This window comes from Nerophis ophidion, linkage group LG08 (genome assembly GCF_033978795.1).
Source record: "Nerophis ophidion isolate RoL-2023_Sa linkage group LG08, RoL_Noph_v1.0, whole genome shotgun sequence".
NCBI lineage: Eukaryota > Metazoa > Chordata > Actinopteri > Syngnathiformes > Syngnathidae > Nerophis > Nerophis ophidion.
The window spans coordinates 14,675,103-14,700,828 of NC_084618.1; the positions used below are offsets into that span (position 1 = coordinate 14,675,103).

Consider the following 25,726-nt stretch of genomic DNA (forward strand, 5'->3'; position numbering starts at 1 on the left):
TTATATAAGACTTTTAAAGTCATTTTAATAGTAGGCTGATATAGCTAATATAGACACTTACATCATGTGTTGCCTTCATTATAACACTTGTATATGACTTTTTAAGTAATTTTGATAGTAGGCTAATATAGACACTTACATATTGTGTTGTCTTCACTATAACACTTATATAAGACTTTTAAAGTCATTTTAATAGTAGGCTAATACAGCTAATTTAGACACTTACATATTGTGTTGTCTTCATTACAACACTTATATAAGACTTTTAAAGTCATGTTGATGGTAGGCTATTAAAGCCACTTACATCTCGTTTTGTCTTCACTATAACACTTATGTAAGACTTTTAAATTAATTTTGATAGTAGGCTAATATAGACACTTACATCATGTGTTGCCTTCATTATAACACTTATATAAGACTTTTTAAGTCATTTTGATAGAAGCCTGATATAGCCACTTACATCATGTGTTGTCATCATTATAACACTTGTATAAATAAGGCTTTTATGTTTTTGTATTTTGGTTCCAATATGGCTTCTTCAACATCTTGGGTTGCCGACCCCAAAGTTAAGATTAGGGTTTCAGTCATAGAAAATGTTCTTAAGCGCAAAAATTATGACTAAAGTAGTGAAGCTGTATTTTCATTTGCACTATATTTTATTGACAATAGTTAAAAAAAAACATAATTAATTTAGTTTCTGTATTTTAGCAGAACATAATTGTATGTGAATTATTTTTTGGTGAGTTACTTATGAGTCTGTTTGTTTTGCAGTATATTTCCATCCATCTTCTACAACTTATCCCGTTCAGGGTTTTCATTAGAACTTATTTATCTAGTCAGCCTGGCCCTGAATCTAAGTTTCAAGTGTTAAATAAATATGAATCTTGGTGATTGGCACGTGTGTTAGTGACTAAAATCAAGCGTAAGATTGCTAATTCAGTGATAATATTTGTTCACCTCGTCAGCCCAGATTCTTTCAGGTCGTCACTATCACTGAATCTTATCAACGCAGCGGTTGGACGTGTTTTTCAGTCGGTTGAAAAAGACAAGGCCGAGCTTTCTTTGCACCAGAACTCCCGGGGGAAAAAAAATGCACAGATCCAATCAAAGGTGCTATGTCGTAACAGGACTGTGTTACATTCTTGACGCCGAGGCTGAACTTGGATCACATGTGTGTTCCTTTGTGCACCTGATTGTTATAAGGACTACTTTACTTTTGTTTTTGCCACCCGACAGTCAAGATAAAAGCATGTATTTGCACTTTTACTGTATGGCCCCACACTTCTGTAAACTGGCATTGCAATTACATTGTTGTGCAAATGTTTAGGGACTACAGCGATGTGTTCACATATATTCATTTGAATGTTTGTTTTTTCAAGTTATTACCAAACAGTATTGTGGTTTTAACAAATGTATTCATACACTGTCCTTAGTGTGCTTAGGTTTACTGTTATGTCATTGTGGGGACCATCAATAAACAACTTCCAGTTGTTGTTTCATCTTTACACTAAAAGACTGTTTACATATTAAGCAGACTTCATTTCAATTAAAGCTGCAAGCAGCGATGGACGGGACCGCTTTGGCTGCTGCCCCCGTGACCCAAGCCCAGATAAGGGGTAGAAGATGGATGGATGGATGGATTATTACACAGAGAAAAAGTTGTATACACATGTGTTATACATCAGTCTCATAGTAATAACAGTTGTAAAGTGGCTTGGGCATTTTGAGACTCTAATCATGAGCGTCAAACTTATACTTGCTCACCCTCCCGATTTTCCCGGGAGACTCCTGAAGTTCAGTGCCCCTCCCGAAAATCTCCTGGGGAAACAATTCTCCCAAATTTTTCCCGATTTTCCAACAATATTGGGGGCGTTTTTAGCGTCCTCTACAATCTGTCGTCACGCCCACTTTTCCTCGATACAACCAGCGTGCCGTTCCAGTCACATGATATATGCGGCTTGTACACACACATAAGGCATACTTGGTCAACAGCCATACAGGTCACACTGAGGGTGGCCGTTTAAACAACTTTAACACTGTTACAAATATGCGCCACGCTGTGAACCCACACCAAACAAGAATGACAAACACATTTTGGGAGAACATCCACACCGTAACACAACATAAACACAACAGAACAAATACCCAGTAGTCCTTGCAGCACTAACTCTTCCAGGACGCTATAATATACACCCCCCGCTACCACCAAACCCTGTCCCACACACCTCATTATTTTATTTTCAAATTTATTAGCCTGTGGATGTTGATATTTACCTCAGAAGGCTGCAAATAGAAAAGAGACATTAAAAGTTTTATTTAAATTGTATTTAATATACCATTGATGTTTTTTCGTTTGGCACAATTAAGTTATGTAAGCGTTGCTTGTTCCATATTCAGTGTTAAAGCAAATCAGTGTAGCAAACTGAGCAATAATGAAAGTTTTATTTATGCACTTTCTCTTGCTACTTCAAGACTTGAACGCTTGAGTCATTCATTATTGTTATTTTATTTTCAAATTTATTATCAGCCAGTGGGAAAACTTCATTTAGATATTTACCAAAGAAGGCTGCAAACAGAAAAGAGGCATTCAATTTTTATTTAAATTTTATTTTATATGCCATTGATATTTTTAAATTATTATTATTATAATTTGAAACTCGATTTTGCATGTCACTATAAAGTTATATAAGCCTTGCTTGTTCAATATTCAATGCAAAACTTCTTTGGGTCCCTGTTAAAATGTCAATTTAAATGTTTGACGCTCTCTGTATTTGAGTTTGACACTCCTGCTATAATGCATTGTGAATATAATTCAGCTGTTATATTGAAGTGGGAATAAGAAACTTCCTGTTGAATTTAGTTGGGGGCGGTCAGAGTATGAAATATAGGTCTCAATTAGACCTATACTGAAGTTTTTGTTTTATGTGTGTATGACAGTCCTACATTGAGTTAGAAGCAGTTTTGTCTGAGCAGGAAGCCGCCATTTTGTGACAGCAGTACACACAATCGCACCAGCCACCAGTTCTTTACGGGCTAATTAAATCCAAACCGGGGTAGTAATTAAAACATTTTCATCAACTTTTAATCAGAAGGGTTCAATCTCTCTTCTCTTGCTTATTTAAAGCCAATACGACAAACGGCCTCAGAGGACATAATGTTTGGAAAAAAAGCGAAATTTTTTAGCCAACTTTTGTATTGAAGAGGGAATTGCAAACTTCCTGTTGATTTTAGCTGGGAGGTAAGAGTGTATGAAATATAGGTCCAACTGAGACCTACGTAGTGGTTTTTGTTACATGTTTCTACGACGCTCCCACTGGAAGTTACAGACAGTTTTGACCGTGTTTTCTTCCCAGGGGGCGCTACAGCGCAATGTTGAGTTTTGGGTTAAGTTTTTTTATTAAATCGCAATGTTTGCCAGTTCTGTTGTGTGTGTCCAGTTTGGTGAGTTTTGAAGCATGTTAAGGGGGTCGAATTAAAGCTCAAAGAGGCAAAGGTGAGTGTTTTTACAAAAATGTTGTTTTGAAGAGGGAATTGCAAACTTCCTGTTGATTTTTGCTGAAGGATGTCAGTGTATGAAATCTAAGTCTAAGTGAGACCTACATAGAGGTTTTTGTTTCATGTCGCTACAACATTCCTACTGAAAGTTACAGGCAGTTTTGTCTGTTTTCTTCCTAGGGGGCGTTAGAGCCCAATTTTTAGTTTTGGGTTCAGGTTTTTTGATTAAAACGCGAAGTTTGCCAGCCCTGATGTGTGTTAAAATTTGGTGAGTTTTGAAGCATGTTAAGGGGGTCAAATTACAGATCAAAGAGGCAATGGTGAGTGTTTTTACAAAACTTTTGTTTTGAAGAGGGAATTGCAAACTTCCTGTTGATTTTTGCTGAAGGATGTTAGTGTATGAAATCTAGGTCTAAGTGAGACCTACATAGAGGTTTTTGTTTCATGTCGCTACAACATTCCTATTGGAAGTTACAGGCAGTTTTGTCTGTTTTCTTCCTAGGGGGCGTTAGAGCCCAATTTTTAGTTTTGGGTTCAGGTTTTTTGATTAAAACGCAAAGTTTACCAGCCCTGATGTGTGTTAAAATTTGGTGAGTTTTGAAGCATTTTAAGGGGGTCAAATTACAGATCAAAGAGGCAATGGTGAGTGCTTTTACAAAACTTTTGTTTTGAAGAGGGAATTGCAAACTTCCTGTTGATTTTTGCTGAAGGATGTCAGTGTATGAAATCTAGGTCTAAGTGAGACCTACATAGAGGTTTTTGATTCATGTCGCTACAACATTCCTACTGAAAGTTACAGGCAGTTTTGTCTGTTTTCTTCCTAGGGGGCGTTAGAGCCCAATTTTTAGTTTTGGGTTCAGGTTTTTTGATTAAAACACAAAGTTTGCCAGCCTTGATGTGTGTTAAAATTTGTTGAGTTTTGAAGCATGTTAAGGGGGTCAAATTACAGATCAAAGAGGCAATGGTGAGTGTTTTTACAAAACTTTTGTTTTGAAGAGGGAATTGCAAACTTCCTGTTGATTTTTGCTGAAGGATGTCGGTGTAGGAAATCTAGGTCTAAGTGAGACCTACATAGAGGTTTTTGTTTCATGTCGCTACGACATTCCTACTGGAAGTCGTAGTTTTGTCTGTGTCTTCTTCCTAGGGGGCGTTAGAGCGCAATTTTTAGTTGGGGGGTTAGATTTTTTGATTAAAATGCAAAGTTCGCCAGTCCTGATGTGTGTTTAAATTTGGTGAGTATTGAAGCATGTTAAGGGGGTCAAATTACAGCTCAAAGCTGCGGAATAATAATAAAGAAAGAATAAAAGGCTAGAAATTCAATAGAGTCCTCTGTCCCAAAGGGACATTCGGTCCCTAATTACACATATCCACATAGGTTTTATTGGTCCAAAATATATTTTGCCCTGTCAGTTGGAATACATAATTTTGTCAGACCTTTAACATCAAAACTGTATTTGCCATAATGATGTGCAGTGCTGTTTTTAAATGACCGCAAGTCTTGAACTATACAAAGTATTTTAATGGTTGAAATATGCGCTTTGGAGCCATATTCGAGTTGTTACGGTAACCTACGTCACAGCAGCTCAGACCAGGAACTAAGCAAAGTGGGCGGGGTTTGTTTTCAGAACAGCCAGCTCCAAACGCGTGTGTCAGGAACAGATGCGGAAGCAGATTTTTACATGTTTATATATCATATTGTAGGTGTTTAGTACACTTTGCATTCGTATTTTGCTGTTTTTTTTACATTTTGTTGTGTTTTGCTTGGTTTGAGAAGTAAAAAATGTTCATATGTTGTTAATATTCAGCGTTTTATTGTTCATAGTTAATATTGTCAATCCCTCTTCCTTTATTTTCATGTACAATTTGGGCGTCACATTCAGTAAAAAACTGTAAAATTCCATTTTGGTTTTTTAAGGTGGTCTGTTGTTAGAACTCTATGGGACATTGTAACTTTTGGTATCAGTGTTCCTGGAAAAAAGGGACCCCAAAACACAGCATATTTGTACAGCTAAATGTGTATATATCAGTGTTTTTCAACCTTTTTTGAGACAAGGAACATTTTTTCCGTATTAAAAATCCAGAGGCACACCACCAGCAGAAAACGTTAAAAAATGAAACTCCACCAGGTTTTCCTCGTGCCTTATTTTGAGTTTGTTGGTGTTTTCCTGTGTTTAGTGCTTTAGTTCTTCCCTTGTGTTGTTATTTTGGTGTTTTCCTGTAGCAGTTTTATGTCTTCCTTTGAGCGCTATTCCCCGCACCTGCTTTGCGTTAGCAAGCAAGGCTATTGAAGTTGTTATTCTTCTTTGTTGTGCCATGTTATGCACGGATGTACTTTGTGGACGCCGTCCGTCTCTGCTCCACACGCTGCAAGTTTTTGCTGTCGTCCAGCATTCTGTTTCTGTTTACATTACCAGTTCAGTTTTTCGTTTCATTTTACATAGCCATCCCTATAGTTTATTGCCATTTTTGGCTTAAGTGTTACATACCTTTTTTTACCTGCATGCTGTGGTTTGCATGTTGGGATCACAGTTCTACAGCCAAGTTCTACACAGCACAGACACTAAGGAACGGCACAGTATTTACAGATTATAATTATTCATTTGCAAAAAAAAAAATTTTTTTGGACCACTTAGGTGAAGTTGCATCATTTCCCACGGCACACCAGACAATATCTAACGGGACACGAGTGTGCCGCGGCACAGTGGTTGAAAAAAAATTGGTATATATAATGTATACACACATGCACATTGGCCCCCACCAGATATTTTTTTTTCTCTCAAAATATTTGCCCAGCTCTGCTGTATTTGATAACACATTGCAAGATGGCACCATGAATTGATTAACGTGGACCCCGACTTAAACAAGTTGAAAAACTTATTGGGGTGTTACCATTTAGTGGTCAATTGTACGGAATATGTACTGTACTGTGCAATCTACTAATAAAAGTATCAATCAATCAATCAAAACCCTGACACATCTGGAGTGGGGAATTGCAAACGTGGAACAAATGCCAGTAGCAATGTAAAACCACCAAATATAATTAACAGCAATAATTAAGAAAAAAAAAAAAATGAAATATGCTTACCTCGCAACTCATCAAGTCAAAGTTGAGTCTGGGGTGTGTGGCTCTAGTCGGCTAGGACAATAGAATAGAATAACGCGTCATGTTCAGATAACACACAACAACGTGTACACTGCAATGTAAACAGTAATATAAAAAATGCCAGCGCCATTATTTAAACCTAAATATCCTGGCTTTTTACACTTGGAGCCATCTGAGAAGTTGCTATAGTTTCCTATGTTATCATGCTAACCATAGCATGCTAACATTTTTGCTATTTTTTTTTTTTTACATTTAAATGTAAACATCATGGCTATTGATGCTTGGTGTCGTGTTGAAAGGATGCTAAATTATCCATGTTATCAAGCCAATGTTAGCATGCTAAAATGCCATGCTAGTATTTTAGCTAATTGTATTCATTTGAATCGATAAAAATATGGATTTTGATACTTGGCGACATGTTACCGTTAGCATGCTAACACTTTCTTTTTATAATTTAGCTATGTTTAAAAATAACAATGTGATTTTGATACTTAGTACCGTCTTGTAAGTATGCTAATGTTAGCATGCTAAAATGTTATGCTAGTATTTTAGCAAATTATATTCATTTGAACCTATACAGCCCTGCGATGAGTTGACGACTTGTCCAGGGTGTACACCGCCTTCCGCCCGATTGTAGCTGAGATAGGCACCAGTGCCGCCCATGACCCCAAAGGGAATAAGCGGTAGAAAATGGATGGATGGATGGATGAACCTATACAAATATGGATTTTTGATACTTGGTGACATGATACTGTTAGCATGCTAACACTTTCTTTTAGTAATTTAGCTATGTTTAAACCTACAAATCTGGGATTTTGATACTTGGTACCATCTTGTGAGTATGCTAATGTCTTTTTGGTATAAACTCTACTACGCGTGTTAGGAGGAAGAAGAATACTGAGTTGCATCCCAAGAACACCAGCCCTACTGTGAAGCATGGGGGTGGAAACATCATGCTTTGGGGCTGTTTTTCTGCTAAGGGGACAGGACGATTGATCCGTGTTAAGGAAAGAATAAATGGGGCCATGTATCGTGAGATTTTGAGCCAAAACTTCCTTCCATCAGCGAGAGCTTTGAATGGTTGACCAAATACTTATTTTCCACCACAATTTACAATTATAATTATTTAAAATTCCTACAATGTGAATTCCTGGATTTTTCTTTTCACATTCTGTCTCTCACAGTTGAAATGTACCTATGATGAAAGTTACAGACCTCTGTCATCATTTTAAGTGGGAGAACTTGCACAATCGCTGGCTACTAAATACTTTTTTTGCCCCACTGTGTGTGTATATATATATATATATATATATATATGTATATATATATATATATATATATATATTAAATATATATATATATATATATATATATATATATAACATTTAAAAATGATACACAAGTATAATTGCATTGTGTTTATGAATAATAAAAATATAATACAACAATAATCCTAGATAAACAAAACCAATTTAACTATTTATTTAGAATTTCCCAATTTATTGATTGTGGAGCAAATTGTGTATAAAAATGGAGAACAGGAAGTGAACAAATGTGTTAGTAATTGCTATGAAAAGGAAAAGGGCAAGAATCTGCTTCTTCCTACTCCTTTTCCAGCATGTAATGAGAAAGTGAAAAAGGGTTATGTATCACATTGTAATTGTACGAACGTTCGAAATAAACCTAAACACTAAAATTTGTCTCGCCGTGTGGCAAAATTGAAGGAACAGAAACAAAACTTCTGAGGAACAAGTTCTTATTTTTTCTATACTTTATGTGGAAAATGTTTTTATTTGCATGGCAAAGACAGGATTTATGGTGCAGAAATGACTGAAGGGTTTCAAGAGGGATTTGTGAAAGACAGAAACAGAAAATATCGTGGTAAATCGTCAATGCAAGTGAAAGTGTTGCATATGTACAGTATATATGCATATGTACAGTATATATGTACAGTATATATGCATATGTACAGTATATATGCATATGTACAGTATATATGTACAGTATATACGCATATGTACAGTATATACGCATATGTACAGTATATACAGTATGTACAGTATATATGCATATGTACAGTATATTCAACTTTCACACTATTATTAGGGACAAAGCTGCACGAGTGACAAGTCAATATTTTTTTTTTATTATGACTACTTAAAAAAATAACGCATCTGAGTAAATTGAAAATATACAGGTACATAAAGTGCATGTAAAATGAACACAATAATTGTAATAAATTAAAAAGTGAGCTGGTTCTCGTTTGCTAGACTTCAGTAAATATGTCACTTAGGAAGAACTGGGACACGTCGCTGGGCTCCGGCTGGACCGCCTCGCCGTCGTCGTGCTCACACGCCGAAACCTGCGAGGACGCAACGAGGGCGTCGTCGTTGGCGTGGGGCTGTGGAGCGCTGCTAAGCTCGGCCGCGGCTAAGTGGCTCTCAACCGGCGGGTGCGTGGTCGTGGTGCGGGGCGCAGGCGTGGGTTTCTTTCTCCGTGAACGCCTGGAAGCAGCGACACTGGGCGTGCTTGTCAAAAAGGAGAGGAAACCTTTGGGCTTCCTAAAAAAGCAAAAACAAATCGGCAGATCAAACGGAAGAATTGATCGTAGAAAATCATTGAAATAGAAATAATCTCGTCAAACTGTGGCTATCAATTTAGCACATTAGCAAACAAAAGAAGTTCATTTGAAAAACTTTAACAATAAAAGCCTAAAGACAAACTTTGTAAACAATCTTAAAGGCCTACTGAAACCCACTACTACCGACCACGCAGTCTGATAGTTTATATATCAATGATGAAATATTAAATTGCAACACATGCAAATACGGCCTTTTTAGTTTACTAAATTGCAATTTTAAATTTCGCGCGGAAGTATCATGCTAAAACATCGCGGTATGATGACGCGTGCGTGTAACGTCACGCATTGTAGAGGACATCTTGTTCCAGCACCGTTCCCAGCTGTAAGTCGTCTGTTTTTATCGCATAATTCCACAGTATTATGGACGTCTGTGTTGCTGAATCTTTTGCAATCTGTTCAATGAGTAATGGAGACGTCAAAGAAGAAAGCTGTAGGTGGCCGACTTTAGCAACACAAACACAGCCGGTGTTTCATTGTTTACATTGACGGTGAAGCTTTACTATGGAACAGAGCGGTCAAGCGAACACGGTTGGATTGGACCACACACACAAAGTACAGTGTTTTATGCAGCGATCATTTCAAAAGATCATGTTTCGAAGATGGTCCCTTGCGAAGGGCAGAGATGGGCATCGCCACCACCCGTCGACTGGTGCTGAAGAAAGGTGCGGGCCGACCTTCAGGTTGTATAGGTACAACCATATAATCTCACTAAAATACTAGTAACGCAATAAGCAGATAAGGGATTTGCCAGAATTATCCTAGTAAATGTGTGTAATAACATCTGAATCACTCCCACTACCCTCGTCTTTTTTTTTCTTTTTTTTTCTAGTCCTTCACTCTCACTTTCCTCATCCACGAATATTTCATCCTCGCTCAAATTAATGGGGAAATCGTCGCTTTCTTGGCCCTAATCGCTCTCGCTGCTGGTGGCCATGATTGTAAACAATGTTCAGACGTGATGAGCTCCACAACCCGTGACGTCACACGCACATCGTCTGCTACTTCCGGTACAGGCAAGGCTTTTTTATTAGCGACCAAAAGTTGCGAACTTTATCGTGGATGTTCTCTACTAAATCCTTTCAGCAAAAATATGGCAATATCGCGAAATGATCAAGTATGACACATAGAATGGACCTGCTATCCCCGTTTAAAAAAGGAAAATCTCCTTTCAGTAGGCCTTTAACTTCAACAGCAAGTGAGTCTGCTTACTTCGCGTAAACTTCCTGCCTTTCTTCTTCTTCTTCTTCTTCTTCTTCTTCACTTCTTGCCTTTAAAGCCCTTTGTTGAGGCTGCCGCTTCTTTTGGGTCGAGTGTCGCAAAAAAGTAGAATGCGCTCGCCGCGGTAATCCTTCAAGCCGCGGACTGAACTTGACTCTCGCATGGGAGTGTGGAAATGAGTACTAGACTGTGCCGTTCACAGGGTTCTTATGGACCAAACCTTTGTCACCTTTTGGGAGAACTTGCTGTGCTCGACGGTCCGGCCGAAGCACACGCCTGGTGGCGCTCTGGTGGGGCGAGAGGATCCACAATGGCTGGAGTCTGACGTTAAAAAAAAAAAGAAATCACATATTAGGAGTCCAACCCAGTAAGGCCTGTGTAATTTAATAACAAAGATGATCGCACACAGTTAGGGGACAATTGCGCTACCTAGTGGGGAAGTTGGTGAACTACCGTTTAAAGCAGGGGTGTCCACAAAACTACAAACTAAAAAATGTGGTTGCCATTTTTATACACCCAAAACCAGTCCAAAATGTGGACCTGTCAGAACACTTCTCCACAATGAATCAGTCCATCTTAGATTAGCTCGGGCCCAGCGAAGCCGGGCGGCGTTTCTGGGTGTTGTTGATAAATGGCTTTGGCTTTGCATAGCAGAGTTTTAATTTGCACTTACAGATGTAGCGACCAACTGTAGTTACTGACAGTGGTTTTCTGACATGTTCCTGAGCCCAAGTGGTGAAATCCTTTACACACTGATGTCGCTTTTTGATGCAGTACCGCCTGAGGGACTGCATTGCCGCTTACTTGCAGTGATTTCTCCAGACTGTAGATGGTGAATTCCCTAAATTCCTTGCAATAGCTGCTTGAGAAATGTGATTTTTAAACTGTTGGACGATTTGCTCAGGCATTTGTTGACAAAGTGGTGACCCTCGCACCATCCCCGAAATCAGCCTACTCCATTTTGAAAATGATGACAGGTGAAGTGTCACTCGTGACGTGACGAGTTTGACCCAGCGGAAATTTTAGGCATATGCTAATTATTTTGCGAAAGGAGTCTGACTCGGCGGATATTCTAAGCAGGCGCATACTATACTGTATACCCGGCGGCAATTCAAGGAAATACGGTAGCTGTGAACTGCACGTTGGACACTCCTGGTTTAATCCATGTTGTTTAAAGATGTCTTTCAAAATCTAAATGCCATGCTGCCACTATCGTGTTATTACTACAATCCATTGAACAATACGCTACTCCGTGCATTACCATGGTGGTTGCCGTCTCTTCGGCGGACACGAGGACATCAGGCGTGGAACCATCTGGACCTGCTCTCACATTCTCCACAGCAAGACTGGAGTGCGGGGGGTATGGACAAAAAGGGGCGGCCATTGAAAACCAATAATACTGGATACTGAAGACAAAGCCGATTTCAGGCACTGACCTTTGCTGCACTGACTGATTTGGGTCACAGATGAAAGGAGGCAGCTGGGCGCTGGGGTTCAACACCTCCTCCACGGCGTCAACGGGGATCTCAGTCAGGGATAGGATGAAAAACGGCTCGTCGGGATCCGAGGGTACTGACAGTGCTGAGGTGGGAGAAGACACATTGCTGGTCAACGTCTTGATTGAAGCGCGCAACATTAGAATTAAACGACCAACCGTCTTGAAGTATCGAGAGACTTGCAAAAGTCTGCTCCTGTCCAGTGCTCGACGTGGATTCACCCTACGATCGTCGGGGACAGAAACAAACCTTTAATTCTTTAAGACCAAATGTCACAAGAACCCGCTGGGCAGGTGTGACCCAAAAACACATACACTCCCTTACCTGGGTGGTACACTCCATTGCCGATGGCCCAATAGCACCCTCTACTGGCTTGACGGGCTCAGGCAAGATCTCTTGAGAAGCAGGCGCTCTGACAGCATCTAGGGGCAACAATTGAAGATTCTGAAGAATGAAGGAAAACATATTCTAAAACGAGGATTCATAGTCTTGACTATTAAAACCTGAATCTGCTTTGGCTGCCACTTGTCGGGCTTGTCGACCACTTTTTCCAAGGTTGGGTTTGGGTTTAACAAGTCTGCTTCTTCTAGTTGTGGTGGTTTTTGGCAAGGGCGGCTCGTTAGCTCTTTGAATGTAAGGTAAAAGAAAAAATATAAGTCAGCAGACAGTTGTGTTGATAGCCTATCCTGCAATAAAAATATAGAGCTTACTTTTGAAGGGGCTGTGTCTCTGTCATCATTTTATTGGTTTGTAGAGTTTTAGAATGTTCCGGGACAGTATCTTGACAAAGCAGCTGTGTGTTTGAGGGGGCAGCAGCAATATTTTGGTCATCAGATTTCAAGTAGTTAATATCCTCCTTTTTGTCCTGACAAGGAGCCTTGTAGACTTCTTCGTTGCTCTTTTCTTCAGTTTCCATGACAACTTTCTCATCAATTTCAAAACGTGGGCCTGCACTCTTTTTTTCTACTACATGACATTCTGAGGTTCTACTAAAGGATTCGCCACCATCTTTTGACTGTGATGTTGAGCGTATCGCTCTGGCGGGGAACCTCAGAGCGGGTTTGACTTTGGGGAGGCATTGCCGTCTTTGACTTGTTCCTGAGTCAGCTTCCTTGTTTTTATCACTGGACGATGACAAGTCTTCTGTAGGCTGATATGCAAGACATATTTCCAATGGCGAAGTGACACTTTGACTCATCTCAGAGGTTGCTGGTGATTCAGCTTCAACGCTTCGGTCGTCAGAAGATTCACACTTTAAGTCGGATTTTGAGACTTTTTCCAAATGGTTGCTAACTTTGTGAATTGTAGACTGGTTTGCATTAGCTCCAACTCCACCCGGACAGTCTAGGGTTGTATCTGATGGTACCACATTATTAGAAGAACTCTGAGTTACTTCTGCATCAAACCTCACAGTCTCATTTGCAGCTCCAAATATTGCTTCTTTGACTCCTGTGTTTTCTTTACTCGCATCCACCACTGGTAAACTAGACTCTTCCTGGTGAGCAAGTTCAACTGCCTTCTTCTCCTGACTAGAAGTTAGTTCCGCTCTAGGAACCAAACTGGTGCTAGAATCCATGGATGGTATCAAAGCTGACTCTTTTGGGCTTGGTTTCTCTGGGGAGAAAGTACAAGTTGGTTGTGGTTCTACTTCAGTTGTTATTTTGCCGGTGCATTCCAGATTTGTAGACATAATTGTTTCTTTTGTGCTTTGAGGTTTAGACCGTGCACTTTTTGATATCTGTGAAAGGTTTGGTTTTGGTTTGACCCTTTGGAATCGATTCCTCTTGGTGGGCTGTAATTGCGAGGGTTCACTCAAGCTCTGACATGCATAAACCTCTGGCAAGGCGTCATGACCTCTACTTTCTTGGATTGAACACGTCTTTGACTCCTGAGCTAGCAGTTCTGTGACTGCATCACCAGATGCTGCCGCTTTATGAGGACCAAATTCAATATTTTCGCCATCTGTGGGTTTTGGCTCACTGCTGAGCTGATTAGAAAGCCGAGTACTTGTATTCACCTCACTAGAAGACAGTTCCTCTTTAGATACCTGAATAGGGCTGAAGTTCATGGCTGTTGTAACAAATGATGCAGAATCGGCACTTGCAGTTGCTTCCTCAGCAAGGGAGGTAATTGTTGTCGTCGAAGTTGATTCGAGTTTTGAAGACTGACTGGTCTCATTTGGGGCTTGAGGTTTGGACCGTGCACCTTTTGATATGTGTGAAAGATTAGGTTTTGGTTTGAATCGGTGGAATCGATTCCTTCTAAAGGGTTGTGATGACTGGACTTCGCTAGAGTTCTGACCTTCATGTACCTCTAGCATGGAGTCATTAATTTCACATTCTTGTACCAAAGGCATGCTTGACTCTTGAGCTAGTTGTTCTGTGACTGCATCATCAGATGCTGCGTCTTTATTTGGACTACATTCAACCTTTTTCTTTTCAGCATTCATGGTTTTTGGTTCACTACTAAGCTGATTAGCAAGTCTTGTACCTGTATTCTTCATCGCACTAGAAGCCAGTTCCTCTGTAGATACCTGATCAGAGCTCAAGTTCATGGTTGTTGTCACAAATGAAGCAGAATCGGCACTTTGACCTGTTTTCTCTGGAGAGAAGATACAAGTTGGCTGTGGTTCTACCTTACTTGTTGTCGTCCCAGTTGATTCCAGCTTTGAAGATTGACTAGTCTCTTCATTGACTTGAGGTTCAGACAGTTTTCTTTTTGATATCTGTGTAAGGTTTGGTTTTGGTTTGACTCGTTGAAATCGATTTCTCTTTAAAAGTGGAGATGAATGGAGTTCTCTAGAGTTCTGACCTTCATGTACCTCTGGCATTTCATCCTCAAATCCACCTTTTTGGATCAACGGCATGCTTGACTTTTGAGCTAGTGGTTCTGTGACTGTATCATCAGATGCTGCCTCTTTGTTTGCACCATATTCAATCTTTTCGGCATCTGTGGATTTTGGTTCACTACTAAGCTGATCATCACATCCAGTACTTGTCTCTATCTCACTAAAAGTCAGTTCTTCTGTAGGTACCAAATTAGAGCTGGGGTTCATGGTTGTTAACACAGATGAAGCAGAATCGGTGCATTGACTTTTTTTCTCAGAAGAGAATGTACACGTTGGCTGTGGTTTTACCATACTTGTCGGCGCCGAAGTTGATTCCAGCTTTGAAGAATCACTCGTCTCTTTTGTGGCTTGAGGTTTAGACCGTGCACTTTTTGATATCTGTGAAAGGTTTGGTTTTGGTTTGACTCGGTGGAATCGATTCCTCCTAAAGTGTGGAGATGACTGGAGTTCGCTAGAGTCCTGACCTTCATGTGCCTCTGGCACGTTGTCATTAAATCCACCTTTTTGGATCAAAGACATGCTGGACTCTTGAGCTAGTGGTTCTGCGACTGCATCATCAGCTGCTGCATCTTCATTTGAACCAAATTCAATATGTTCAGCATCTGTGGCTATTTCTTCAATACTGAGCTGTTTATCATTTTCAGTACTTGTCACTATCTCACCAGAAGTCAGTTCTTCTGGAGGTAACAGATTAGGGCAAACGTCCATGGCTGTTGTCACAGATGAAGCAGAATTGGCACTTGGATTTGTTTTCGTAGGAGAGAAGGTACAAGTTGGCTGTGGTTTTACCGTACTTGTCGGCGCTGAAGTTGATTCCAGCTTTGAAGAATCACTAGTCTCTTTTGTGGTTTGAGGTTTAGAACGTGCACTTTTTGATATCTGGGAAAGGTTTGGTTTTGGTTTGACTCGGTGGAATCGATTCCTCTTAAAGGGTGGAGATGAATTATGTTCGCGAGAGGTCTGACCTTCATGTACCTCTATCATGGCGCCATTATCTTCACCTTTTTGGATCAAATGCATGTTTGACTCTTGAGTTAGTGGTTCTGTGACTGCATCATCAAATGCTGCCGCTTCATTTGGACTACAATCAACCTTTTTCTTTTCAGCATCCGTGGGTTTTGATTCACTACTAAGTTGATTATCAAGTCTTGTACATGTATTCTTCGTTGCACTAGAAGCCAGTTCCTCTACCAGATTAGAACGCAAACTCATGATTGTTGTCTCAGATGAAGAAAAATTGGCATCCGGACTGATTTTCTTGGGAGAGGAAGTACAAGTTGGCTGTGGTTCTACCTTACTTGTTGTGGTCCTGGTGGGTCCAGATGACAGGTGTTCGCTAGAGTTCTGATCTTCATGTACAACTGGTATGGCAACATAATCGCTACCTGACTCTTGAGCTAGTGTTTCTGTGACTGCAGTCTCAGATGCTGCGCTTTCACTTGTTTCAGCGTTTGAAAACTTGGCATCCATTTCAAAATTTTGTTTTTTAGAAAATTGACTCCATTTTGCTATCTCACTAGAAGCCAGTTCCTCTACCAGATTAGAGCTCAAACTCAGGGTAGTTGTCGCAGATGAAAAAGAATTGACACTAGGACTGATTTTCTTCGGAGAGAAAGTACAAGTTGGCTGTGGTTCTTCTACCTTACTTGTTGTGGTCCTGGTGGGTCGAGACGACGGGGGTTTGCTAGAGTTCTGATCTTCATGTACAACTGGTAAGGCAACATAATCGCTACCTGACTCTTGAGCTAGTGTTTCTGTGACTGCAGCATCAGATGCTGCGCTTTCACTTGTTTCAGCATCTGTAGACATGGCATCCATGTCAAACGTCTGTTTTTCGGAAGATTGACTACATTTTGCTATCTTTGAGGACGGTTCTTCAGAGGGGTCTTTCAAAAGGTCAGGAGCAACACTATCGCTCACCATAATTGACCCTTGTGATGATGTTTCTGGTTGAGTTTTGGAATGTGCAGCTCTTGAGGCTTTGGCCAAGTTAGGTTTTGGTTTAACTTTGGATGAGCGAGCTATTCTGGTCGGTGTGTTTGATTGCAAGGGTCGGGTTAAGTCATGATCTGAAACGTGTCTCAGTTCACAGCATGTCTCCACACCAACGTGAGGTGAGGACTCTGTGTTTCTTGGCCCAACAGGGGCAGTTTCAAATGCATCCGTCTCTTCCTGGTCTAAAGGTACAGAAATAATTGGCGTGGAGGTGTTTTCTTCAATGAACTCCGCAACAATTTCCTCTTCCAAACGTCTACTTGTTTCATTTCCACTGTCCGACGGTAAGCCTGTAATTAAACACAAGAGTAAGACCTAAAGTACCAACACATTGCTTCTTCGGAGGGTAATAATGTGATTTGACCTTGCGTGGTGTCTGAATGCGAGAGATGAGACACATTGCCGATAGCCAGCAGGGTTTGAGCAGCCTCATTGTAGCTCTCCACCTCAGACACTGATGGCAACAACGTAATATTTTCATCAGAGCCGTGTTTATAGTGAGTATGGTCGACTTTGCTTCAGTCTTTGTCTATAACATGGCACCCGGTAGTCAGTCACGTGAGGGGGCTTTAGGCCAATCTCTGATTGGTCAAAAGCCCCTCACGTGACTACCCGGCGCCATGCTGGGGACCGACGTTAAAACCAAATTGGCCATAGTCCCTCTATTCAACATTTGTGTTTGAAAGTAAACAAAAACAAAATAAACATTCTCTACCTACCTCCAGCGTGCTCAGAGGAAAGTAAGTCTATGACATCCTGAAAGACAAACAAACCATCCCGTGGTTGGCAAACAGGAAGCATACATTTGGCTAGAAATGGATCATAACACAAACTATTAAACACTGAAACTAAATGACACTGGCTGAATTTAAAGCAAAACATCAATGACAGATGCGGGAAATAAAACTATGAAAGTGTGTTGTTGCGTGATACCCTTAATCACTTGACACTTACAACCAGAAGGTCCAGCTGATGCGCAGAAGTTTCTCTTGATCCGGTCTCAATTTGGGCTTGTTCGCACGACGAGTTGAGGCACAGTTCATCTTGGGACATGTCCAAGACAGACATATCCGCCAAGATATCGAGCTTCGCGGGACAATGGGAGAGGACGCAGGGGTGTGTGTGAGGCATGAACTATGAAATGCATGCTAAGACATAACTGATGCAAATATGACAATAAAACACTCGATGGACAGGTCCGACAAAAAATATAAAAACATTCTTACCTCCTCTACTGCTTCCTCAACCTGGCATATGACGGGGTGGGGGGAGCGCAGGCTGGCGGGCACAAACGCCTGAGTGCTGCCGTCAGACCACAGCTCCTTCATTTCTTCATCCTCCAACTCCTGCCCATCCTCCTCCGCACTTGATTCGGACTGAGTCGCTCTCAGCATAACAAGTTTGGGCTTTTTCGACGATGGGGCAGCAGACGATGCCTTTGTTGTTCTGTCCCTCTTGGGGGCGGTCCGAGTGGAGGGCGCAGGGTAACTTAAGAGTGTAGTAGGTTTGGGGATCCTCCCAGATCTGCGAAACACAAACAAATCGAGAGCAGAGATGAATGCAGAGTGCATATGAGCGCTGTCCTAATGGAGGGGCAGCATTTTTAGGAGGTTGACCTCTTGGGTACTGCCTCCTCTGTTTAGGGCTGCAAAGGGGTGGAAAGTTTCCGGTAAATTTCCGGAAATTTACCACGGGAAGTTAAGCTTGGGAACTTTGGAAATATTGACCATTTTTTGATTATTCAATATTGGTCACCGTCCATGGGAATGAATGAAAATTTCAATAATTACATATTATTGGGCACTTGTCTAAATGCTGCTGCATCTTTGTGACATTTTAGACGTAGCTCTTTGCACACTATTTGCTAATGTACACCGCCTTTCTGCCTACACTGGTGGGGGTGAAATGCCTCCACACATCAGATGGTGTACGTGGCATTATTCCGTTTGTATTTATTTACTCTTGTAAAACACTAATGCAATGTCGCACACAGATATAAATAGTCAGCTAAACAATTGGAGTTGTCTTTAAAAATATGGACAAATGAATAGAAATAGGCTGGAACAGGGGTCACCAACGCTGTGCCCGGGGCACCAGGTTGCCCGTAAGGACCAGATGAGTCGCCCGCTGGCCTGTTCTAAAAATAGCTCAAATAGCAGCACTTACCAGTGAGCTGCCTGTATTTTTTAAATTGTATTTATTTACTAGCAAGCTGGTCTCGCTTTGCTTGACATTTCTAATTCTAAGAGAGACAAAACTCAAATAGAATTTGAAAATCCAAAAAAATATTTTAAAGACTTGGTCTTCCCTTGTTTGAATAAATTCATTAATTATTTTACTTTGCTTCTTATAACTTTCAGAAAGACAATTTTAGAGAAAAAATACAACCTTAAAAATGATTTTAGGATTTTTAAACACATATACCTTTTTACCTTTTAAATTCCTTCCTCTTCTTTCCTGACAATTTAAATCAATGTTCAAGTAATTTTTTTTTTTTATTGAAAAGAATAATAAATACATTTTAATTTAATTCTTCCTTTTAGCTTCTGTTTTTTCGACGAAGAATATTTGTGAAATATTTATTCAAACTTATTATGATTAAAACTCCTGTAATGGTATATGTGAGAACTTTATACGCGTACCTGGTGGGCTTCGCAGGTTTAACGGAGTAATCTTCATCTCCAGAGTCTTCATCGCTACAGGAGTCATCAACATCATTATCGCTGGCTTCTCTTGAAGGTAATGCCTCTTTGTTGACCTAAAAGGGTAAAATCAGACACTTTAACTAAAGGAGAGTGGGAGGGGTTTACACGAAAAAGACAAGTTCAAAAAGAGAACTAATACCATCTTGGTGTTGGTGTCTGGCCATGGTGGACGACCGATAAACATGGTAAAAGTCACCTGGTCTTTCGAGGCGTCGTCCTTCACACTCTCGTCCGGTTCAGCGGACTCCCTGTCTCCATCTTCTGCTGCCGCGGTAGGCGAGAGAGGGAGCTTTTTACTGCACTTTCCTCGGGGGAGCTTAGCGGGTGTGACCGTGGCTCCGTTGGATGTTTTTTCCGTCACTGCACTTTCACACCTGTTTTTTTGGGAAAGGATGTTCTGATAAGAACTGATGGGATGATGCACAATTTCAAGCGTAGTTTCCTTACACTTCCGAGTCAGCATGATCTTCAGGAAGGGCTACTTCCGTGTCCTCGGGCACGCAGGCCTCATCTGAGGCGACATGGGTAAAACGTTACAGGCTGTGGAAGAAAACGGCAACGCTCTGTGCTGACTGACCTTCGCCTTCTTTGCTGCTCTTTTCACTCGTTTTACTTTTCTTCTTTGCCGGCTTTGCAGCAGAGGCGTCCACCTTACTTTTCAGTTTCTTCTTGGCTTTAGAGGACAGGGTTCCTCCTTCGTTCTCTTTCTCTCCGTCCTCCGCCTCCGAGCATAAGAGGCTGTCCTCTTCCACCTCGTCTTCCTCCTCGCTGGCGCTGAGCTTGCCAGCAGCTTTCTTCCCTTTTAGGCAGAAAAAAGGATAATTGGATGGATTTCATTTAACCCCTGCGGTGTCCAAAGTGCGGCCCAGGGGCCATTTGCGGCCCGCAGCTAATCGTTTACCGGCCCGCCCAACATTCTACAAAAATTGCAAAATTGATAGTATTGCAAAAATTAAAAAAAAAAACTTTAAAAAAAGTGAAATGAGGTGAAATCTAATGAGAAAAAGTGGCAATGTTGACACAAAGCTGCCATGCAGGCAGTTTTTTTTTCCTTTTGTCTTTATTTTCTTTTTTTTCCATCGCTCAAAAAAAAATAAAAATGACAAAAAAAATCTGTTATAATGAATTATTACTTAAAAAAGATTTAAAAATGTTTTATGTGGAAAAAATATTGCCTATGATGTGTGGTTGCCAAATAAAAACATCAAAGTTTTGACAAAAGAGCATAAAACAAACAAAATAATAGTTCAAACTTAAAATCGACAGATATATCGGAAGTTGATTTTGAAATTTAAGTGTTAAAAGTAAAAAAAAAACTAATAAAAATGCACCACTTTATGAGTGGGGAACCTTTCGGATCTCAAATATATTTAGTAGGATTTTATTTAACTTTTCACTGTGATTACTCAAAAATATTAAATAATTAAAATCAATGGTGTCCTGCATTATTGATCTTTGAGGGCTTTAATTGCTAAATAAAGGAACTCTCCTGAAGGAATCAATAAAGTACTATCTATCTATCTAAATACTGCATATTTCAGTTTTACTATAAAAAAACAAAGTTGTTTTTGACAGAAAAGGCATTAAACCTTATTTGTTTTACTTTATATCAACCTCAAGTTGATATAGAGCAGGGGTCACCAACCTTTTTGAAACCAAGAGTTACTTCTTGGGTACCAATTAATGCGAAGGGCTACCAGTTTAATACACACTTAAATAAATTGCCAGAAATAGCCAATTTGCTCAATTTACATTCAACTCTATGTTACTATAAATAATTAATGATATTTATCTTTGTGGAAACACTGATCATCTTAATGATTTCTCACAATAAATATATATTTTTGATGACATGTTTTAAATAGGTTAAAATCCAATCTGTACGTTGTTAGAATATATAACAAATTGGACCAAGCTATATTTCTAACAAAAACAAATCATTATTTCTTCTAGATTTCCCAGAACAAAAATTTTAAAAGAAATTCAAAAGACTTTAAAATAAGATTTACATTTGATTCTACAGATTTTTATGATTTGCCAGAATATTTTTTTTTTAATTTTAATCATAATAGGTTGGAAGAAATATTTCACAAATATTCTTCATTGATAAAACAGAAGCTAAAATGAAGAATTAAATAAAAATTGTTCATTATTCTTTACAATAAAAAAAAACATTTACTTGAACATTGATTTAAATTGTCAGGAAAGAAGAGGAAGGAATTTAAAAGGTAAAAAGGTATAAGTGAAGTGAATTATATTTATATAGCGCTTTTCTCTAGTGACTCAAAGCGCTTTACATAGTGAAACCCAATATCTAAGTTACATTTTTAAACCAGTGTGGGTGGCACTGGGAGCAGGTGGGTAAAGTGTCTTGCCCAAGGACACAACGGCAGTGACTAGGACGGCAGAAGCGGGAATCGAACCTGCAACCCTCAAGTTGCTGGCACGGCCTGCCGCTCTACCAACCGAGCTATACCGGTTTATAAGTGTTTAAAAATCCTAAAATCATTTTGAAGGTTGTATTTTTTCTCTAAAATTGTCTTTCTGAAAGCTATAAGAAGCAAAGTAAAAAAATAAGTGAATGTATTTAAACAAATGAAGACCAAGTCTTTAAAATATTTTCTTGGATTTTCAAATTCTATTTGAGTTTTGTCTCTCTTAGAATTAAAAATGTCGAGCAAAGCGAGACCAGCTTGCTAGTAAATAAATAAAATTTAAAAAATAGAGGCAGCTCACTGATAAGTGCTGCTATTTGAGCTATTTTTAGAACAGGCCAGCGGGCGACTCATCTGGTCCTTACGGACGACCTGGTGCCAGCGGGCACCGCGTTGGTGACGCCTGATATAGAGATTTACTGTAAGCATTAAATAAAAAATTATTATTATTATTTGACTTATTTTTAACATTTTAGTGACTGAGACTCTATGCTGCCCAGGAGCCCTAAGGATTTAAAAAAATTCCATATATTTTGTTATGGTTTGAAAATGAAAAATAGAAAAATGGCCCCTGCATGCTTAATTTTTTCCGTGTGCGGCCCTCTGTGGAAAAAGTTTGGAAACCCTGATTTACGCATTACGGGGTGCACTCACTCTTTCGGCCTTTTGACTTCCCCTGGCTCTTCTTGGGGGGGTTCTTCACCACCAGTGACTTGAGTTTCTTCCGGTTTTGCTGCACTTCCAGTATCTTCTCTAGCAGCTTGGAAAAATACTCAATGTCCAGTTTGCGTCTCTCTCCTGCCAAACAAACACCAAGAGTGAACTTTCGGAATGCGTCTTCGCCAACTCCAGCGGTGCCTCAACTTACAGGCTACAGTTGTGCAGCACCTCAAAACACTCGCATCTCAATTCAGCCTCCCCCATTTAAATGAATTAAAAATCAATTTTAACTTTGTCCTCTCAAAACGGCACAATTTCCACATCTGGCCTGCTTTTAAAAGCAAAAATTTTACTAGTACTAAAGAAATATTGTTTGAAAAACAATATAATAACATGCACTCATGTTCATTCACTTTAGTCTGAAAAAAGGAACTTTTTCATTCCAAATAATACTATTAATGTAATATATTTGTTAGTCATTTACATAGGGGACCAAACTTTGATATATAGGAGTTATTGTTGTTTATGTTGCACACGGGAGTTTTTGAGTGACGATCAAAAGCTTGGAATTGACAGCAGGCCAATTTGTAGAGTCAGTACTAGACATAACGAACTAAAACACGTCAAATACTGCATCAGCAGCTTCTCCGTTTTTTTTTTTTTTCATGGAAACATGTCCGATAAATGGACGTTTCGGGCTGCATGCTGCTGAGGATTGACGGTGCTGCGGTTGGGCTGACTTAGTTCACCGGTAAGACGTTTTTTGAGACGTTGTTCTTTTTTTTTTTTTCTCCTTTTCACTGTCTCGGTTCCAAATGTTGGCTCGAAAACTTAAAGCAGAACAAAAATCAGCATTCACCTTGTAGATTGTCACTGAAAGCCTCAAAACTATGACAACTGTTAAGTGAAAACCCTTTCAGGTGTTCACTTCAAAACCCTCTTGAAGCTCATGGAGAGAATGCCAAGAGTGTGCAAAGCAGTAATCGGAGCAAACGGTGGCTATTTTGAAGAAACTATATTATAAAACATGTTTTCAGTTATTTCACCTTTTTTTTTGTTAAGTACTTAACGCCACATGTGTTCATTCATAGTTTGGATGTGACAATCTATAATGTAAATAGTCATGGAAATAAAGAAAACGCATTTAATGAGAAGGTGCGTCCAAACTTTTGTCCTGTACTGTATGTGTCACTATACACTATATTGCCAAAAGTATTTGGCCACTCATCCAAATGAGCAGAATCGGGTGTCCTAATCACTTAGCCCGGCCACAGGTGTCTAAAATCAAGCACTTAGGCATGGAGACAGTTTGTGAAACATTTGTGAAAGAATGAGCCGCTCTCAGTGATTTCTCAGTCATAAGATGCCACCTGTGCAACAAATCCAGTCGTGAAATTTCCCCGCTCCTAAATATTCTGAGTTTGGAGGTTGCCAGGATAACGCTACATTTCGGACTGCATTGTGCTAAGTGTGAAATTCGGTGGAGGAGGAATTATGGTGTGGGGTTGTTTGGAGCGGGTCCCTTCCTCTTCCAACATGACTGTGCACCAGAGCACAAAGCAAGGTCCATAAAGACATGGATGACAGAGTCTGGTGGGAATGAACTTGACTGGCCTGCACAGAGTCCTGACCTGAACCCAATAGAGCACATCCATCCATCCATTTCCTACCGCTTATTCCCTTTGAGGTTGCGGGGGGGCGCTGGTGCCTATCTCAGCTACAATCGGGCGGAAGGCGGGATACACCCTGGACAAGTCGCCACATCATCGCAGCCCAATACAGCAAATTTGGGATGAATTAAAACGGCGACTGAGAGCCAGGCCTTCTCCACCAAAATCAGTGCGTGACCTCACCAATGCGCTTTTGGAAGAATTATCGAAAATTCCTACAAACACACTCCACAACCTTTTGGACAGCCTTCCCAGAAGAGTTGAAGCTGTAAAAGCGGCAAAAGGTGGACCGATATCATATTGATCCCTATGGGTTAGGAATGGGATGGCACTTCAAGTTCATATGTGAGTCGAGGCAGATGGCCAAATACTTTTGGCAATACAGTTTATTGTGACAGGCAAGTGAGCTATCCATCCATCCATACATTTTCTACCGCTTATTCCCTTTTTGGGGTCGCTGGCGCCTATCTCAGCTACAATCGGGCGGAAGGCGGGGTACACCCTGGACAAGTCGCCACCTCATCGCAGGGCCAACACAGATAGACAGACAACATTCACACTCACATTCACACACTAGGGCCAATTTAGTGTTGCCAATCAACCTATCCCCAGGTGCATGTCTTTGGAAGTGGGAGGAAGCCGGAGTACCCGGAGGGAACCCACGCATTCACGGGGAGAACATGCAAACTCCACACAGAAAGATCCCGAGGCTGGATTTGAACCCAGGACTGCAGGACCTGCGTATTGTGAGGCAGACGCACTAACCCCTCTGCCACAGTGAAGCCGCAAGTGAGCTACTGTATATAAATAAAAATGCATTTGAAAATACGTTCGATAATTGTTTTCTTCTTCTTTGTCGGAAAAAAGCGGAAATTGCAAAACAAGTTTGGTTGCATGAACAAAGACACTCGCTGTCTGCTCACTGAGCAACGCAGGAAGTGATCGCTGATCAGTGGGAGTGACACGTGAACAGCTAATCAGGTGACAGTATCAATCAAATATTATGTTTGGTTGCGCCGTCTTTTTTTTTTCCCCCGGTTGATTCTTTGCATGGAGTGGAAAGAGAAAGTCAAAATGAAGAAACGGTGGATAAAAGAGAAAAAGTCCCCTGGACAGTATTTTTTCAAAGGACCATAGTCAGACCAAAGCTCACTCTTCAGAGCACAACTGTAACTTCCTGGCACGAAACCTGCAGTAAGTAGTGCTGCCCAGGTTTCTCTCTGTTTACATCTTCACACTTTGAACTATTGTCTTACCCTTCACTTTAAGACGTTATTGTTCAGTGTTCATTCGATGCGATTTTACAATTTGGTTTAAATTGACTGTTTTCCATGCTTGTGTTGACATTTCCTTCCTGCCTTGATAACTGAGGGCATTATAATCAAAAGAAGGTTACATTTGAAATAAACGTGTTTACATCTCGTATTTTTCCCGTGGTACGTATTTTGGATACATAAAAC

General features: G+C 40.2%; 1 protein-coding gene across 4 annotated transcripts in view; it reads right to left on the reverse strand.

Annotated features, from left to right (window-relative positions):
* zgc:162472 (uncharacterized protein LOC553495 homolog) overlaps positions 1-25,726 on the reverse strand; it is an 82,415-nt gene that overhangs the window by 46,045 nt on the left and 10,644 nt on the right. For 2 of the 4 annotated variants that reach the window (XR_009807753.1, XM_061907786.1), the window contains exons 10-26: positions 22,591-22,734; positions 20,079-20,300; positions 19,949-20,012; positions 19,698-19,875; positions 19,439-19,554; positions 18,023-18,320; positions 17,751-17,882; positions 17,516-17,552; positions 17,161-17,250; positions 12,664-17,086; positions 12,457-12,578; positions 12,278-12,375; positions 12,112-12,175; positions 11,894-12,038; positions 11,719-11,803; positions 10,687-10,778; positions 6,581-6,631 (exon numbers count right to left, since the gene is read on the reverse strand). Coding sequence is in view for 3 of the 4 variants with exons in the window: in XM_061907786.1 (XP_061763770.1) it covers positions 6,592-6,631; positions 10,687-10,778; positions 11,719-11,803; positions 11,894-12,038; positions 12,112-12,175; positions 12,278-12,375; positions 12,457-12,578; positions 12,664-17,086; positions 17,161-17,250; positions 17,516-17,552; positions 17,751-17,882; positions 18,023-18,320; positions 19,439-19,554; positions 19,698-19,875; positions 19,949-20,012; positions 20,079-20,300; positions 22,591-22,734 (6,350 nt within the window). In the remaining variant the exon portion in view is untranslated. Of the gene's footprint in view, positions 1-6,580; positions 6,632-8,369; positions 9,160-10,686; positions 10,779-11,718; positions 11,804-11,893; positions 12,039-12,111; positions 12,176-12,277; positions 12,376-12,456; positions 12,579-12,663; positions 17,087-17,160; positions 17,251-17,515; positions 17,553-17,750; positions 17,883-18,022; positions 18,321-19,438; positions 19,555-19,697; positions 19,876-19,948; positions 20,013-20,078; positions 20,301-22,590; positions 22,735-25,726 lie in introns of those variants that run through there. The other 2 variants (XM_061907784.1, XM_061907785.1) reach the window with 2 other exon arrangements.